Source organism: Diabrotica undecimpunctata, chromosome 7 (assembly GCF_040954645.1).
Source record: "Diabrotica undecimpunctata isolate CICGRU chromosome 7, icDiaUnde3, whole genome shotgun sequence".
NCBI lineage: Eukaryota > Metazoa > Arthropoda > Insecta > Coleoptera > Chrysomelidae > Diabrotica > Diabrotica undecimpunctata.
Window position 1 is genome coordinate 34,725,418 of NC_092809.1, and position 20,731 is coordinate 34,746,148.

Consider the following 20,731-nt stretch of genomic DNA (forward strand, 5'->3'; position numbering starts at 1 on the left):
ACGACTACAAATACCTAGGAATTAAGATCACTCAGGACGGAAAATTAGATGCAGCCATTAAGGAACGAAATACACAGGGAAGGAAAGGCATAGCCTTACTGAACAGCGTACTGTGGGATAAAAACATCTCTAAAGAACACCATGCTAAAAAGTATCACAACATATGGATGCGAAGTGTGGCCCCTAAAAGACAGAACAGAGAAAATGCTTAGAGCAACAGAAATGGACTTCTGGCGCCGCTCGGCGGAAATCTCCAGACGCGACAGAATAACAAACGAGAGAGTCCGAGAAATCATGGGGGTTACACATAATATTGTTGATGACATCAAAACGACACAACTCAGATGGTACGGACACGTAAGGAGTATGCTGGAGAATAGAATACCAAGACAAATTCTTGAATGGCAACCAAGAGGTAGGCGGAGACCAGGAAGGCCTAGAAGAAGTTGGAGAGAAGGAGTTGATAAAGAAATCAGAAAAAGAGAACTGGAGGACGATCTATGGAACGATAGAATGAGATGGAGATTGGAAATCGGAAGACGTCGAAGAACGTTGTAAACCGACATTATATATATATATATATATATATATATATATATATATATATATATATATATAAGAAATACTGGATATTATTGACTGTCGATATAAACAAACAACACAGTTTATTAGGGCTGCAGTCAGTAGGTTTGACCGGGATTTTATAGAATATGGATCAGTCAAAACACACCATGAAAAGATGTCACTAACAAAATTTAACTAAATTTTAAAATGTATAGTGTCCATTATTTTAAATGTTATATTTTATATGTGTGTTTTTAATGTTGAGTGTCATAGCTTTAGAAAAATAATCTCAACGACTAGTAAGTTGTAATGACAATTTGAGATATGTTGTAAATATTTACACTTTATTCTAATTACAGTGTCTTGAAGAAGGAATAAAACAATTCCGAAAGCTCGACCAAAAGTCAAAAGAGTGTTTCTATAACATCCCGGCCAAACCTACTGACTGCAGCCCTAATAAACTGTGTTGTTTGGATATATATATATATATATATATATATATATATATATATATATATATATATATATATATATATATATATATATATATATATATATATATATATATATATATATATATATATATATATATATATATATATATATATATATATATATATATATATATATATATATATATATATATATATATATATCTGATGTTTAGCTGGTACCCGTTAAGTAAAATGCCTTTTTCAATTTCGTGCAAAGCATTGCTAAATATTCTTTCAGAGTAGAGATTAAAAATAAGAGGAGACACAATACAGCCTTGCCTCACTCCTAGTATGATTTTCACGCATTCGGTGTGTTCACCTTTAATTCTGAGCTTTGCGGTCTGATACCAATAAAAGTTTCTATAATTATTTTCTTATAATTTTTCAGATTTTTGTTGTTAATTCCTACTTCCTTCAAACTATTTACTTTCTAATCAAACGCTTTCTCGTAATCAACTAGACATGCGTTTATGTCGCAATTGATGTGCGGCATTCTTTGCATTTCTTGTCTATTGGATTTTTTGGAAGTGCGATAAAGATGATGAAGATATATGAATCCGACGAAGAGTGCGGCAAGGTTGCGTCTTATCACCGCTATTATTTAATCTGTATACGAAATCTAATTTCAGAAAAGCATTAGACGAGGTCCAAGGTAGAATTAAGATTAACGGAACCAGCACAGGAACCATAAGAACTATAAAATATAATAAATGCGGTACCAACGTTTGGTACATCTTAACGTTTCCAAAATTAAAATTATAGTATTTTCAAAGATACGAAAAAACGTACATTTGTATGCCAAGGGTCAATAAATGGAATAAATAACTTCCATAACATATTTGGTAGCAAATATCAACAGCCAGTGCAACTCAAAAAAAGAAATCCTATCAAAAATCAAACAAGCGAGGAAAACACTCATGAACATGAAAACATTTTTTACAAGATCAGACTTTAGTCTAGAGCTCAGAATTATATGTTATGTTTTCTGTGTTTTGCTGTATGACTGTGAAAGTTGGAAAATGGACTCTGAAACAGAAATAAGAGTAAATACCATTGAAATTTATATATACAGACGGATGCTGAGAATTCCATAAGTACAAAAAGTTACCAACGGTGAGGTACTTTGGCGCATGAGTAAACAAAAAAAATTATTTAACATAATTAAAGAGAGGAAAATATAATACTTGGGTCATGTGTTGAAAGGTGAAAATTATGAATTACTCCAAATCATATTGAAAGGTAAAGTGCAGGGCAAAAGATCAGTTAGAAGACGATAGAATTCGTGGCTGAAAGACCTGAGGAGATGGTTTGACTACTCATCCACAGAAATCTTTCGTGCAGCAGTTTCCAAAGCTACAATTGCCATTTGGATCGCCAACCTTCAAAAGGAGACGACGCAATAAGAAGCACAATATAGATGATGTGGCGGTCCGCCTTTTAACAGATAAGGTGAAAAAATTTAATATAAGAAAAAGCTAAGATTCATTCTTATCATTTTTACCTTTTTTTTAAACGACAATTAACTTCCATTCGATTACATCTCAGACATTTGTCGGTTATTTGTCGCTTAGTTGTCGCTGAGTTGCGCCTTAGCGTTTTTTATGGGATTAAGCATGATAAAATATTTCAAACCATAGCTATTATAGCCATTTTGCGGATAATATTAATGATTCAGAAAAATGTAAGGGATTTGTATTTAAATACAAATTTTTCTTGCCCACCTTTTGTTGGGACATACCACAAATGGGACAAAAGCAGTAATATGTCTTACTACAATAACTACAGATAACACTAGACTAGGCCAACATCTATCTGAAACTTAATTCAACTGCAACTTAACCTTACCTCCGGATGTGACAGAAATACACTGTGTCATAAGTATCATTTTTTCATCTTTATTTGTAAAGCTTTAGACAAGATTTGCTTTCTATTAATATTTTGTTAAGTATAATAAATATGATTGGATAATATAATCTTTTATTTATCCCTGTCAGTTCTCTCTGTGTAGATTTACATTTAAGATAAGAGGTATGTTCAGCTAAGAGACAGAGCTAGTCGAAGCCTAAAAAATTAACACGCAATGTTATAGCTAGTTACTCTACTGTTATACATTGGTTGTTATATTGTTACAATATAGAGGACTTGCAAACGAAATATACCAGATATAATTAAAGATATGTGCAGAAGATTTGAAGCATTTGAGATATAGCTATATCGGAGAATATCCTGTGGACAAAGAAAAATATTTGGAAAGAGAGGTCCAGGTAAAAGAAGGGCCTCAGAACTTGGTTCAACACAACATCAGTACGGCTTTTCGGTGCTGCTGCAAAAAAGTTCCGAAAGATTTCAGCGGTTGGTACAATTAAGCCTAGAGCTAAGATTAATACTATTACAAGAATTAATATTAAATTTAACAGTCTTCCGGGTTGAACAGCGTCACTTATCATTGTTCCAAGCTTTCGACATTCTCTTTGATGTCTTCTTCAGGGCTTTTAAGGTCTTAGTCTCTCGAGCCCCCAGACACTACTACATTAATTACTAACAAATGCATTACTGGTACTGGAAACAGAGGACGGTTAATTTATACCGTTGATGGTGATGTAGTTTGGGTCAAGGTTGGCGTGTGGGTTAGCGTAGGGATTGAAGCGGGCATGGGCCAGGGGGTTGGCGCGAACATTTGTGACAGTAGGAATTCGTGGTATATAGAAGCGGATGGAGGTATTAAATTTATAAATAACGTCTAACATACATGGTCTAAAATACATTAATAAATTAAATATATACGAAATTAGAAGCAAAGTAGTCAACATAATCACAAATTATTTTTAAAAAATACAAACACATGCAGGTCATCAGAAAAATCAATATAATTATTATTTAAAACAATCTATAGCTTTCCTAGAACAAAATACAAACCTACTCATTTTAATAGCAGATAAATGTAACAAAACAGTAATAATGTTAAAATCTGAATATTTAAACAATCTTAAATTATTAATAAATGATAAAACAGTATAAAAGAAAGAAAAAGCAAATTTTACAAATAAGATCCAAACTTGTTTAAATTCTCTCATTAACAAATGGTATAATAAAACATACATAGACTTGAACTTTGAAAAATAAATTAATATCTCACAATGGCACATCTTCATATATTTATGGGCTTCTAAAAGTGCATAAAACAACATTTCAATAACCCAATTATTAGTAACATTGGAAGTCCAACATATAACCTCTCCAAGTATTTTGCTGACCTTTTGGGAAATGCAATCGGTAAAATCGACTATCATATACAGCATTCTTGTGATTTTCACAATTTTATTTCAAAACAGTACCAATGAATCACAAACTTGTATGGACGTAAAATCATTATACACTAATATTCCAATTGATATAGCTGTAAAGTATGTTAAAACCAGATGGAGTAACATCCAAACACATTCTTTTCTTCCACTTGAAGAATTCCTAGGTGTAAAATTCTGCCTTAGCTCAACTTTTTTCCAACATGAAAATGAGTACTATTTTCAGATTTCTGGAATTATTATCTGCCTTACAAATCTAAGGCAGATGATAAAATTAGATCACGCAATTCTGAAGGAAAATACTGATGGCCGTATTTGATCTCCAGCAATATCTTGCTACACCGTGCTTGAATACATGTATCAGTTTTACAAACTTAAATTATAGACATATAATTTCACAGCAAGGAATTGCAATTCGAAAACCATAAGCTGCTTAATGTGGCATGAAGGTAATGGTCAACGTGGTACCAATAAAATTACTTCATGTTTACCGAAGTTCATTCAGGATATACCCAACGAAGTTAAGCATATCGTATTCTATTCTGATACATGCCCAGGTCAAAATCGTAATAATATTATTCCGTTTCTCTTTACTTACGTATTTAACATTAAACCTTCTGTAACAACCATATATCATAAATATTAGGTTCCAGGACATACGCATTTGGAATGCGACTTAGATCATGCCAATATAGAGAGGAAGAAGAAAGAGTTCGATGGGGTAATTATTGTACCTTACGACTGGTATAATTTAGTGAGAATGAGTAGTCAGAAATATAAGGTATATGAAATGAAAACTGAAGATTTCTTCTCTTTTTCAGATTTGTTAAAATCTAGTTTATTCGTGAGAAAGACGAAAGATGAAGGTAATGAAAGCGTTTCCTGGAACCAAATATTTTGAAGGGGAAAAAGGAATAACTACGACTGGTCAAACATTATTGTTTCTTTTGTCTATGAAAAACAGCAAATTCGAATCAGCCAAGAAAAATATAAGGACATTTTAAGTCTATTACCTTTCATAGACTCACTTTATTATCCCTTTTATAAAAACCTACCGCTTTCAATGATGAAAAACGAAAAAGAATATAATTTTTTCATTATCTCAATTTTGTCTGCTGTGCTTCTGCTTATCTTCTCAAAACATTTTGACTTGCACCTTCAATAAAATAAGGTTTTCTAATGACCTTTTCTGGAACTATGTGTTCTTGGTAACTTGTATATGGTTGTCCCAACAACCGATTTCTCTTAATATTAAAAGTTTTATACTCATCTGAGTTTTTAACTCCCTTCTTTCTTCCACAAGGAAACAAAGTTCCTGTAGCTGGCTGTATACCATGTATCACAAAAATTTTTTGTTAAAATCCTTTATAAAAGGTATATAAAATTAAAAAACCCAAACGGGCTATGTCATGAAGACAAACCGTTTTCGGAATTCATATTCCATCATCAGTGTCTCTAACTCTATGATAGTTTTGTCCTCATGACATAGCCCGTTTGGGTTTTTTTTATTTTATATACCTTTTATAAAGGATTTTAACAAACATTTTTCCCTTCTTTCTCTTTTTTATAATCTCATTATCACTCATATTAAATCAAATATGTAGTATTTTACACAAAAATAGCTGATATATCGAAGTATTTGTATATAAACAACAACAAAACAACCTGCTTGTCATTTATAACCAGGCAAAATCGCTGTGTTCATGACACTACTAGCGTCAGTCAAAGATCAGCGGCAAATTTATGAAACGATATAAGTCATATGACTTATATCGTTTCATAAATGGATGAAATATTTTGTTAGTTGCCTACCTATCAACAGCACTGAAGACTTATATTATTTTATGACTAAATGTTAGATATAAGTATTTAAAACAAATTTTTGTCATAATCTCAATTTACATAAAGTAGTGATTTATATCTTTTCATAAATAAGCTATTCATATACATATATATGCACATTTTTTTTCGTTCATAAATAAAATGCAACTGCGCCTATGACTTCGGAACTTTTGATAAAATAATAGGTACTCATTAAAGATAATGATCTTGCTTGATGGTTACCGGGACAAATTTCCGTATTAGCCTTACAAGTATAACAAAGATTTGTAGATCACTCCAATTTATACTGGTCCAACTCCATCTCCCAACGTGTAATTTACTATCCAAGGAGAGTGTCACTCACCAAATTCCGCACTTTTATCAAAAACTAAAGTGTCTATGTGAGATAAGATTCATTGTATAAATATTTAAGAGGTTTAAATACCATTGTTACGAGTGTTTGATATATTAAATTAGCGAAGTGTTGGTACTAATTATCGAGTCACGATATAATTTTTAAGCTAATAACGTTCGTACTTTATTGATGCAGTCATCCACGAGTCCCGAAATCTCAAAGTTACTTAGTTATATTATTTGTAGAAATCATTTCTTGGTGAGTATGGACTTTTTTATTTCTAGGTTAATATATTTCAAATTATTAAAGTAGTTTGTTATAATATTGCTTGAATCAATTATTCTTTTGACAAAAAACTATTTAAATTTTAATTTATTTTTTATTGATATACATAATTAGCAGTAATATTCAAATACACTACGTACGTCTGAAGATTTAAGGATAAAACAATGATTGATTCGTTTTTAGTATGTTGTTATATTCTTCCAACAAACGCTATACTTCTCTCGTTATAAAAACTTGATTTCAAGAACATCATCATCATCATTCTCTCTGCATTTATCCCTATGCGGAGTTGGCTTCCCTAAATGCATTTCCCTATGTTTATATTTTGGCTCACATTAACATTAATCGCCTTTATCGACATGTCTTGCCTAAGCGTCTTCTTAGATCTTGTTTGGTCTTCTCTTTACTGCAAATCAGCAGTTCCTCGTATTAGGTTCCATCTTAACCTATGCTCTCTCATTTTAGCATCAATTGGTGCCACCTCTAGACTTTCTTTAATATGATCATTCTTCATTTTATCCTATTTTGTCATTCCTTGAATACATCTAAGTATTCCCATTTCCTTCACATGCATTCGCTGTTTTTCCTTCTCCATCATAGGTGGTCTTATGGTAGTTTTACAAAATTTTCCCTTTAGCTTCATTCGAATTTGTCATGCAAACATGCAAACCATATCGATGCTGCATATATCTCCATATATTTCTTCAGTACTCTGTAATACCGATCTAAAACTATTACTTATTTTACAATTATTTCATCATCCAAAGGTTATTCAAGAATGATTAAGGAAAAGTCAGTCAGCAGAAAAGGCTGAGAAAAAAGTGATCAAATATATGTAATCAAAGAATTTTCTAAAAAGACTAATGAAAAATACAGTAGGTTTCTATAAATATTGAGTGAAGAGAATAAGAAATGAAACACATGCAACGTGTTAGAAGAATTAAACGAGCACTGGGAACGCTTCTTAACAGAATTAGATCATGATTTTTATGATTTACAAAAAGAAATATGGCGCTTTATAAAAGCTCAAAGAGCAGAGATAAAAGAATTAATAGGCCCAAAACACATCGAAAAGGATGCATGAAATAACTATCTAAACAAGTTACATACAGAGGTTATATACAGAGGAACAACAAATAACGTTGGAACCACAAACATCACAAATTTTTCTATAAAAGTCACATAAGTAAGCATGAAGGACAAAAAACACAAAAAAACTATAGGTAAAGATGGAAATGAAATGAATTGTTGAAATATGGTGGAGGGGCGATGACGGTTCAACTGACAACATTAGTTCACAAGCTTATAAGATACAATAAAATACCAGAAGAATGAAGGACAAGCAAGCTAATCTTATTATTCAAAAACAACGGAGATATCAATTTGCTAAACAACTTAACAACAATGAGCAACAAGGTTTCTGTACGGAAGGTCATGTACAGATGTAATATTCGTCATAAAACAGATTACGGAGAAAGCATTAGTATATAATAGACCCACATTTCTATGTTTGATCAACTTAAAGAAGGCATTTGAAAGAATAAGGCTTAAAGATATAATACATCTCTTGTATAGTAAAGAGATCCTGCTGTATACTATAAAAGCAATTAAAAACAGGTCTTAAACAGACATAAGAAATTGAGGCCCAAGATAGATATAAGACTACTAAAAGAAAATGGCATCCAAAAAAAAGTAAAAACAGATAATAATAAGAATTTTGCGAAAATAGTCGAAGGCACCACTAGAGACACAGAAGAACAGTGGAACGAAATGAAGACATCTATTACCACAATTTCGCATGAATATCTAAAATTAAAAAGAGAAAAGAAGCAAGAATGGATGACAGACAAAATATTGCAGATGATGGAAGAACGAAGAAAATTAAAAGGTAGAAATGACAACGAATACAAAAAGTTGCATAAGACTATACTAAAGGAGATAAAAGGAGCAAAAGAAGCATGGCTGACGGAGAAATGTACGGAAATTGAAACACTACAACGCAAACATGACGATTTTCATATGCACAAAAAAATTAAAGAGGTACAGAATATCAGAAAACAACGCAATACAGGCATAGTTGTAGACATTAAAGGCCAGATTTTGACTACCATTGAAGATAAATTACAAAGATAGAAAGAATATTTACAAGAATTATTCGAAGATGCAGCACGAAGTCCGACTAAAATAAACAATCCCTACTGCCCAGAAATAACAAACGAAGAAGTAACTATGGCCATTAAGCGGATTAAAGATGAGAAATCACCAGGACCTGATGAGGTGCATGGTAAAATTTTAAAGCTATTAGAGGCACACAAAATCACAGCTCTTACGAAGGTATTCAACATCTACAAGATTGGTTATTTACCAAAAGACTGGCTAATATCAATATTTATTCCACTTCCTAAAAAAGCCAACGCTAGAAAATGTGAAGGACATAGATTAATTAGTTTGATGAGCCATGTACTTAAAGTACTCCTTACTATCATTCACTTGCGCATATACACCAAATTAGAAGAACACCTGAGTGAAGTTCAATTTGGATTCAGAGTAGGACTCGGAACGAGGGGAGCACTTTTTGGTTTGCAAGTTCTAATACAGGGAACCAGGGATGTCAACTACGATGTGTATGCATGTTTCATTGATTTCGAGAAGGTATTTGATAAAGTCCCACATGGAAAACTAATCGATATCCTAAAAACATTAGGACTCAATGGTAAGGATATAAGACTAATTTCAAACTTATATCTCCAACAAAAAGCAACAGTGCGATTAGAAAATAAACTGTCCGAGAGCTTAACAGTCGAAAAAGGAGTTAGACAGGTTTGCACATTGTCACTAGCATTATTTAACATATAATCTGAAAACATCTTTAGAGGAGATTGGACGAATCAGAAGATGGGATTGCTGTAAATGACCAACTTATAAACAATATTAGATATGCAGACGATACAGTTGTGCTGGCAGATAGTGCGCAGGGGCTCCAAAGGATGATGGATAACGTTGTAGAAACATGTAACAAATACTGCCTAAAACGTAATTGCAAGAAGACAAAAATAATGATTATTAGTAAGAACACCAATATAAACGCTTAAATTACAATAGGCGATACACCGTTAGAAAGAGTGAAATATGCTATTTGGGCTGCAATATTAAAGGATACTTGGGATCACAGCTACGAAATAAAAACTCGTATTGAAAAAGTCAGAGGCTCTTTTAACAGCCTTAGGAAGATTCTCTGCAACCTATCTTTAAGTATCAATATACGCATAAGAATTCTTAGATGTTACTTAAGTGTCCTCCTCTATGGAGTAGAAAGCTGGAGCCTTACAGAAGATGCCATAAAACGATTAGAGGCATTTGAAATGTGGTGCTACCGACGTATGTTGAGGATCTCATATATACACCACACAAGTAATATAACTATTCTCCAGAGGCTAAGAAAAGACAAAGAAATTATCAACACCGTAAAGAACAGAAAATTTGCTTCGGCCACATCATGCATAATAATAAATACCGACTTTTACAGTTGATTCTACAAGGCAAGCTTGAGGGTAAGAGAGGTCCTGAACGTAGGCGTATATCCTGGCTGGTTAATCTTAGGAGGTGGACTGGTCTAACTTCAATTGATTTATTTCGAGCCGCTGTGAATACAATAAGATGGGTCAATGTGGTTGCCAACATCTCTAGAAGATAGGCACATTTAGAAGAAAAACAGGTATCAAAAAAATAAGAAGAAAGTCAAAATAGATGGATAGCTTACAGAAACTATAGATACGAGCAATGGAATAAGACAGGGGTATTCATTAAGCTCTACGCTATTTAATCTAATCATGGATGAAGTCATAAAAACAATAGTAATCAGTAAAGAACCAATAATATGTAAACTGGAAGTCGATTAAGTAAGCGTTGAACAAGTAATAAATAAAAAAGTACCTAGGAATTACGCTGTCCAGCTATGGAGAGGTTGAAAAAAAGTAAGAAATCAAGTACAAAGAGCAAATAGATTAGAAGGATGCCTTAATAATACTATATGGCGTAACCGATGCATTAACTGTGAGATGAAATTAATAATAAAATGATGAAAAGGTTACCAATGTGAGTCCATAATACTAGTATATGGAAAATGAGTCAATACTCGGAGTCATAGTCTTTATTTTTTATTGGTGGTAAATTTTGGGCGACCAGTTTCAAGGCTTATAATATATGCCCCATCATTAGGCCCTACGTTATTCTTTTCGTTTAGTTAAAGCTATGAGCTAAAACAACATAAAACAAACTATGAACAACTAAATCAAATAACACGATAATAACTAATAACAACATAAGCAAACAACAACATTACTTAAGAGTGAGATTGACAAAATATATTATATTGAGACATTAGTGCCATTGTATGTAACCAATTTGATGAAAACTGCATAATATAATCAGTCGATAATTAATATAGTACATAGAGTTAATTAGAGTTTTTTCGTATTTGGAGGCCCAAAAAAAAAAGTTTATACGAAACAATAAGGCCCCTTTAACGTTGTAGTTCCTTTCTAAAGTACATAATCAATAACCTACTATACGCAGTCATTTTGCAGTACATACTCTCATGAAGAACAGTCTTATTAGACATATATTTTAAACAATTGATCTTTTTCATTTCGAAGAAGTAATCATCAGCGTTCGTTGGCGTAATATCTTTTGTTTTTCGTTTAGCTTATCAGCAGTACTTGAAAATTGTAAACACTTGTTTAATTTAAGTTTAAAATAGATTCAATAGTAAATTGTTAGAATGTAAAACTTATACCGGTATCTACGAAAAATAATTCATTGTGGACCTAATTACAAATAAGGTAGAATTGTAAATCTGTATGTATGTATGTAATTACGAACATATCTACGTTATATATCTTAAGAATAACGTTAGTTCAGCGACCACAAGCAGTAGGAAAATTTAAACCTATAGTCAAACCACGAATAAATGCATCGCAGTGTAATTTTACAGTAGTGACCACCCACTTACTACTAACGCTGTGTCCGATATTTACTCACGATCCTTCAATGTACTGACTTCAATTTGACGAAGATATTGATGGCTCCAGAATATAGTCTCAGGTTTTTCTATTAATATTGACTTCCTACCTTTTTTGCAAACACAAATCTCATTCTTCTTATTTAAGTTCCATCTTCTATCGAAGATTGGAAATCATCATGGCTATTGTTGACTGCTGCTCTAAATAGTTCTGCACTACTACATTCAAACCACTCTCTCAAGTTCTTATATCCTTCATAATCAAATCCCATATTCTTCATCAATCTATACAGCGTTGTTTTTAAAAATGGATTAAATTCTAATCTTTATTTACTGTAGTATTAACAGTATACAACGTAAGAGGTATGTTTTTTAAGAAAAATCCGTGGATATTTCTAATAGCCGAAGAAATTTCTTATAGCTGATATTTCTCTTTCGTAGTTGCCTGTTTCGTAGAGATCTGTTTGATTACCGCTGAAAGTGTGTGGTTTCCTTGGTCTATTCGATAATTCACGAGGTTCATCAACATCTGTTTTTCTCTAACGTTTAATGCCTTTCTCTGCGAATGTTTCACAATATTCTCTATGATAAAAGAACAAAAATAGCACAATGACAATTGTTGAACAACAATTTAAAAGCACACACTAATAAATAGGAACTAACAATTTTCTAAACATGATTCTCTTTTAATTTTAATTTTTCTTATACCCACTAACTAATATTCTCTCCGATATACATTGGGCTGTATAAAGGTAGTTACAGTAATAGTCGTAATAAGTAAGTAAGCGTAATCACACAAGGTTACCAAATGCGTTACTAACTTTTCACCAATATCAGAGATAGTGATGTTACTACAAGTAGAAGCCAACCCTATTAATATAAACATCATCCAAGTCTATGCTCCCACTGGAGACAAAGGGGAGGAAGAAGCAATTGACTTCTATCAGAACATCAACAGTATCATACAGAAAATTCCTCGACAGGAAGTTTTCATCTTTATGGGTAATTTTAATGCCAAGATTGGAGCTGGAGATAAGACACAGTACATTGGAGCACATGGACTTGGAGTCAGAAACGAGAGAGGAGACCTCCTAGAAAAATTCGCAGAAGACTCAGAACTAGTTGTCACCAACACATTCTTCCAATTACCACCTCGCAAGCTGTACACGTAGAAATCCCCTCAAGACAGACCCGGGAGAATTATTAGGAATCAAATAGACTACATTTTAGTAAATAAAAGATTCCTAAACAGCTTAACATCTGTCAAGACTTATCATGACTTGGAGACGCCACGTTAAACGAGCAAGTGACTGCAATTAGAGACGAATCGAACGAAGAACAATCGATCACAAACTATCACAACATATTACAGAAATAGTGCAAAATGTAAAGATTAAACACTTAAAGACAGATAGATTAATGAAGAAAAAATCATGGATGACAGATGAGATCCTGAAACTAATGGACGAGAGAAGAGAAGCCAAAAATGACCCACACAAATGTAAAACCATAAATATATTAATAAGAACAAAAATCAGGGAAGCCAAAAAAAAGCAAGGGAAAGATGCGAAGAAATTGAGACTCTGCAGTCAAAGTACGATAGTTACAATGTGCATAGGAAAGTTAAAGAACTCACAGGGGGACTAAGACGAAGACAGAAAGGAAATATAACTGATTCTGACAGAAATATAATCTTGGACAAACAGAGTAAAATAAGAACGTGGAAAGAATATCTAGAAAAATTATTTGAAGACCAAAGAGATAACACCTTTCAGCTAGAAGAAGAGGTAAATGATGGACCAAGAATATTACAGCAAGAAGTTTATTTCGCGCAATAACACATTTAAAGGATGGCAAAGCCGCAGGCCCTGATAATATACAAGCAGAACTACTCAAACTAATGGACAACGTGTCAATAGCAATAATCGCAAAGAAATTCAACAACATATACAACTCTGGAGAAATACCAACAGAATGGCTAAAATCTGAGTTTATTGCACTTTCAAAAAAACCAGGAGCCAAAAAATGCAAAGATTACCGTCCTATAAGCCTTATGAGTCATCTCCTAAAATTGTTCCTAAAGATAATTCATAAGAGAATCTGTCCACAAGTGTACAAGTCTTATTCCAGAGATACAAAGACGTCAACTGCGACATATACGCATGTCTGGTTGATTACGAGAAAGCGTTTGATAGAGTACAGCACTCCAAGATGATGCAAATACTAAAATAAACTGGAATTAACAACCAATATCTGAAAATAATTAGAAATCTTTATTGAAATCAGACAGCAAATCTCAGAGTTGAAGGTGCACACACTGACTATGTGAAAATCATGCATGGAGTGAGGCAAGGCTGTATTTTGTCTCCTCTAATCTTCAATCTGTACTGTGAAAGAATATTTATCGAAGTTTTGCACGAAACTGAAAAAGGTATTCTACTAAATGGTTACCGGCTAAACATCAGATATGCAGATGACACCATAGTATTTGCGGACAACTTAGAAGACCTACAAGTTCTTATGAAAAAAATCACGTATTACAGTCAACAATTTGGACCCAATATAAACGTTAAGAAGACAAAGCTAATGATAATTACCAAGAAAAGGATAACAGAAGGTCAATTCTACGTCAACCAATCCCCTGTAGAAAGAGTGACGCACTGCAACTACGTTGGCACCATAATAAATGAAGAATGAACCAACAGCCAGGAGATTAGAGCACGCATCGGAAAAGCTAGATCCACTTTCAATCGGATGGGGGCCTTCTTCAAGAGTCATCATGAGGTCCCCAGAAGAATGAATAAGAACCGAGAGGTACTGACCACCATCAAATCTCGAAAGTTACAGTTCTTCGGACATATTATGCAAAATGAATCCAGATATGCTCTCCTTCAAGCCATCCTGCAAGGAAAAATATTTGGAAAACGAGGTCCAGGAAAAAGAAGAACATCTTGGTTAAAAAACCTCAGAATCTGGTTCAATACAACATATGTGCAGCTTTTCCGCGCTGCACGTAACGGATAGGCACATCAAGAAGAAGAATTTAGGTGAAAACAACGCATGCACTTAAATAGTACTAATTATTTAGAGTAATTTACGTGAATAAACAAAGAAAAAAGAAAATTAGAAAATGTATATTTAGTTAAATATTAATCACAGTCTAATTATAATAATCAAATTCCATATCGTTAATATCGTATAAATACCTTTCATAGTACATATTTATAAATTAGTTAAAAATAATAAAACCTAAATGCAGATTTTTAAATCAAGGTGTTTGGGACTTCTGGAATATTCTATTTAGACGGACTTAAGTGGTTCCACATACTTAGAACCGGCAACACTGAGCTCCAAAGTTGCACAAGGTTTACATAGATCTATGCCGCTCCTACTGCAAAATGGCTACGAAGCACGTTATGGGGCCTGATGATAAGGCTTATAATGTAAGTCTCGAAACCAGTTGCCCAAAATGTAATATCATTAAAAATAAAAATGACTTAAGAATATGACTAATTATGAGTATTGACTCATTTCCCATATACTCGAAAATAAAAATCTTTAAGGCCAGTATGAGACCCATAATGATGTACGCATCGGAAACAAGACCCGACATAGCCAAAACACAGAGAATGCTGGAAATAGCAGAAATGAGAATACTAAGAATAATTACAAGAAACACGCTGAGAAAGCGAATAAGGAGTGACGCGATCACGAGAACAAAATTTCATGTACAGGGTAGAAACGAGTGGACACTAAATAAAAAAAATGGAACAATCACATCAGTATAATAGCGGACATAAGAGTCGTTAAAATAGTAAGGGACAAATCAATAAGTAGAAGAGAAGTGAAAAGAAATATCGGCCGACCGCGCAAAAGATAGAGTGATAATTTTCCATAGAAACAGCAACTCGTCAATTATTATAAATAATTATTGACAATGATTTTACAATACAGATTACAAAACAATGAGTAAAAAATATACATTTTATTTACAAAAAACTTGATTTAAACATAATTTAGTTATTTTTTGATAACATCCTTCAATTGTTGAATTAATTTACGTAATTGGCAGACTTTTGTTTGATTTAGAATTGGCATGTGATACTTTAAGAATAATTATCACATGTAGATTTATTTAAATAGTATTAGGTATAATTCGTTTATTGTACTATTAAACCATAAATCTTAAATAATGATTATTGCATTTCTCATATTTGGCGTAATTTCAGTAACTAAGCATTTTATTACATTTTTATCACCTTTTTAGACACTCATTTACGAATCCCGTAAAAAATTGGTTTACTTCAGGGAGCGATCTTGCCCACGCGATCCATGGTTTGCTCCCAATTGGTTACTAAGAGAAACCAAGTCCCATCCTTTTTAAATTCCATTTCTTCTAAATTATAATAACTTATTTTCTATCTCATCAGGTAGCAGCGATTATCAGTATCAGCTCAACGCCTAAAAGAAACGATCCTGAATCGGCTTGAAACCGGACTACCACAAGCATGACTGGAGTAGTTTGAATGGTTGTGGTACTGTGATGAGATATACAAAGGGAAACCACCTCATACCATTTTCATAGTATAACCATTATGACAAATACACTTGAAACAATGGCCCTTAGTCCGAGGCAGTCCTTCGATAGACTAAAGGTCCGAAGAATCTTCGAGAGGAAACTAAACATTTGAATGTGGAAACATTAAAAGATAAAATAAAATTAACTTAAAACGGAAAACCTTGTCAAAGTCGATATAAAGCTCCCTGTATGGCTTAATACAATAAATACACAGCTAGTTTTAGGTATTTTTTACGAATTTTAAAACACAATTATCCAAATAAGAACTTTGAACACAACTATTCCTCGTCCGTCTAATTTTTAATATTTCTAAAATGTCTATTGTTACGTAATGTATTTGTAAAATGTTTATTTAATAAAAATACTACACTATACTAAAATCACAATCCAGATGCATTAGAAATAAACAAACCAAGACACTTCACTGTTACGAGGAACACTCCCGAATCACGATTTACAATGTATAAAGTTTTTTTTATCTATTTACGCTGTAACCACCGGGATCTTGTCACCTCGGGGGAACAAATAAGGGTCTAACCACCTTCTGTTATCCCCGGGTGCTCTGTAGAGGGCTTCGAATATACTGTCGAGAGCTCCTCTACTTAAGTCCATTTTCGGGTTATGGACTTGGAAAATATTTATCTTCGGTGTCTTGCCTTGAAAAAGGCAAAATATTTCTTACATGACAATTTCTTCGTCGAAATAAAAACATCAAGTTAAGTTGAAACAATTCTCAGCCACAGAGTATGGAAAATAAATGCAGGAAGCAGAGCCCCGAGAGCACTAAGCTCTCGGAGAGCCCGTGAGGGACTGACCTGGCTGACCTGAAAATCGCCAATATTTATACAGACTATCGCATTCGATGACAATTAGCGACCTAAAAAATATAATACTGATAAAGTTTATTAAGTAAAAAAAATTACAATAATTGATACAGTCGTGAGTCTTTAAGATAACTTATTGTGTTTTTAATGTTCATGTTTTTTCCTAAGGCTTCCTTTATAGTATTTGGGATAGTGTGCTTCTTTCTTGCTGCTTCATATGTTTTGCACTGAGTTAGTATATGCTTTACGGAGAGTGTTACTTGATAATTTTCACACATTTACGGCACAGTTCGCCTAAAGAGATGTTTATGTGTGAAGTTACTGTGTCCTAGTCGCAAACGTGTTATTCTCAGTTGGCCGTGTCTATTCGCTGTGGGTTGGGGCCACGGTTTCACTACTTGTTTGATTTCCTTGAGTTTATTTTGTGATGCAATCCACTTATTTTGCCACGCACAACACTTTATATTTTATTTCTGATTTGAAGTCATCTGAAGAAACCTCATTAAGGAGTCCTGACTGAAGGATGCTAAGCGGTCTAGTTCATCTGCTTCTTCATTTCCTCGTATACCTGAATATGGTGGAATAAATATAAAGTCAACAGTGATCTTATTATTATTTAGAATCTCTATTTCTGATTGGATATCTGAGGTAATTGGTTTATTGGTACATAAACGTTTGATAGTTTGAAGTGAGATTTAGGCCAGGGAAATAAGCAAAAAAAGTACCCTGTTTTTGACACTCGTCCGGCCAGGCAAACGACAGTTGTTTTAGTAGTATGGACCTCTATAACAAAAACCTATATGTTTGCTGCAGTCGATTTTTTGGACTTAATTAGTTATTAACAAATTAAGGTCAAAAAACGGAAAATTTTTGCTTTTTTCGTCCATCAGCAAAAAGTGAATCATTTTAAACAAATTTTAAAAGAGAAGAAACTTATAAGTCATATAAAAACCTTTAGTATGTGCTTTTAAATAACGCTAATTAGATTTCTTAATTGTTATAAACAAAGCTGCTATGAATTAAATAAAAAAAGAGGCTAACTTTGTCCCAAATTATTTTAGCACCAATTACTTTTCTTTTAAATTTGTGAAAAAATTCAGGCTTTTTAAATATAAAAAAATAATATTCTTGCAGGCAATGGTTAAAAAGTTATTCTAATTATTTATAAGCAAAAAAGCGACATGTTTTTGCAAAATTATTTTGCAATATTTAAAATTAATTTTCTTAATTTTTTTTTAATGTTAATAATAAAAAAGTTTTCTTCTTCCAGAAACTACCCTTACAATTACTAAAACTATATAATTTTCTGACTTATATTGTTGCAAAAAAAAAATTAATTTGGGATATACAAATAAAATAACTTTTAAACTATTTGACCGATCAATTTAAAATTTTGACCATATTGTAAGCACTACAAGGCACAGCATTCCATGAAATATAAATGTTATAAGTTTATTTTCAAAAATGTTATTAACATTTATAAAAAACCGAAATTTTTTACTTATTTTGCAACTTCACAAGCAACAAATAAGGATAGAAACATTTAGAAAAGACCATTTTAAAGGTTTTTATATGATTTATAAGTTTCTTCTCTTCTAAAATTTGTTTAAAATGCTTCACTTTTTGCTGATGGACGAAAAAAGCAAAAATTTTCGTTAATAACTAATTAAGTCCAAAAAATCGACTGCAGGAAACATATAGGCTTTTGTTACAGAGGTCCATACTACTCAAAACAACTGTCGTTTGCCTGGCCGGACGAGTGTCATGAAAACTGCTTATTTCCCTGGGCTAATTAGTGAATCGGTTATTATGAGAGACGGGGACTGTTTCGACTCTTTTATGTGGATAAGTGCTTTTAATATTGCAAACAACTATGCAGTGTATGAGGAAGTAATGTGATTAAATTTAAATTTTAAGGATGTAATGTATTAACATTGTAAATCATGATTTGGAATTTATAAAATGTATATACATTGTAAATCATTATTTGAGAGTGCTCCGTGTAACATTTAACGTTTCTTGATTTTTCGTTTCTAAAAGTGCATCTTGATTGTGATTTTAGAATAGTAATTATACATAAAGATTTTGAGATACTGTAAAAGGAAGTTGTCTGGGTAATAGTATATTTTCAAATCTTCTTTTTATTTTTTCAACAACTAGAGTAGCAGCCAACTTTTTAGAAACATTGAATTTTTTATTGCTTTTGTAGCACCAATATAAAATTATAAATTTATTACAGAAATTACAAAACAAAATGTTTAATTAAAGTAGCAATCGGTTAAATAGATAAGCATTTAGCAGGTTTATTTAATATAAATTTAATTTCAGGAACGATGTTACCCGCAGAAAGCAACGATTTATTCGAAAAACATCCATCACCTCCCGTTATTAAAGTGTATAAAAGAAGATGGGTGATATTAGCCATATTCGTTCTCTATTCTTGCGCCAACGCCTTCCAATGGATAGAGTACTCCATCATCACTAACATTGTGGTAAAATTTTATAGGGTGAGCACGACTGCCGTAGATTGGACCTCTATTATATATATGATCATATATCCTTTTATTGTTGTACCAGCTTCCTATATTATTGATACTCAGGTAAGTCTTGAATTATATGTATAGTATATTTCACAAATTTTCGACTATTTTGCATTGGGGATAATAATAATAATAATGTTTATTTAAAAAGCTTACATTATAATATAGAATACAAGAAATAGAAAGCGTAAGTACTAAATACTAAAAAAACATGAATACTCACTGAAGTAGAGCTACCATAAAAGTAGCACCCTTGTGCGCGAGACTTAAAAATACAAAAAATATTTAACAAATGTATAAATATAAATAGTTAGTTACATTATGCGCACTTAAAAAAATAGATTAATTTTAATTTTAATCTAACATGTGACACACATGTCATTAAACAAATGTGAGTACATGATATTAACTGCAGTAAATTCAAGAAAAGTTGTAGTTGGTAATCAAAGTCTATCTAGATAATTATTATTTAGTACTATTGTCCATTAATCAGTTCTTTATAGAATTTTGTTTTGTTTTCAATCCCTTGTTTAATTTCATACTTATATCTACGTTTTTTATAATTTCTGATTTGTTTTAAATTTAAAATAGGATGGAAGCTTTGACTTAAAAGAAAGTGTGCCGAGAAAATTAATAGCACATTCTCTTAATATTAGAAGCACTGGCGAAGACAAGCAAAATATGGTTTTAACTGATAATGTCTTTTACATTCATTTAGAGAATATACAATGATTAGTCACCAAAATGAGTTGCGCAGACCCGGAACGTAACATTACTCACATCCAGTAATGGATTGGAAACAGCAATTGGAAGTTACTTAAATACTACTCTCAGCCCCATTGAAGAGCTTATGCAGAGGCCAATAATAAAACAGATCAACATTCCGGACATAATAAAAATATTCGGGAAGATGAATTTCCAAATATAGTACTTGAGCCAGAGCGGTT

The 20,731-nt window shown here is 32.5% G+C and overlaps 1 protein-coding gene across 1 annotated transcript in view; it reads left to right on the forward strand.

Moving 5' to 3' along the window:
* Positions 1-6,517: 6,517 nt before the first annotated feature.
* The window catches only part of LOC140445177 (choline/ethanolamine transporter flvcr2b-like), a 47,119-nt gene continuing 32,905 nt past the window's right edge, over positions 6,518-20,731 (forward strand). The window contains exons 1-2 of the mRNA XM_072537051.1: positions 6,518-6,794; positions 19,573-19,844. Of these exons, the coding sequence (XP_072393152.1) occupies positions 19,578-19,844 (267 nt within the window). The 5' untranslated portion in view covers positions 6,518-6,794; positions 19,573-19,577. The remainder of the gene's footprint in view (positions 6,795-19,572; positions 19,845-20,731) is intronic.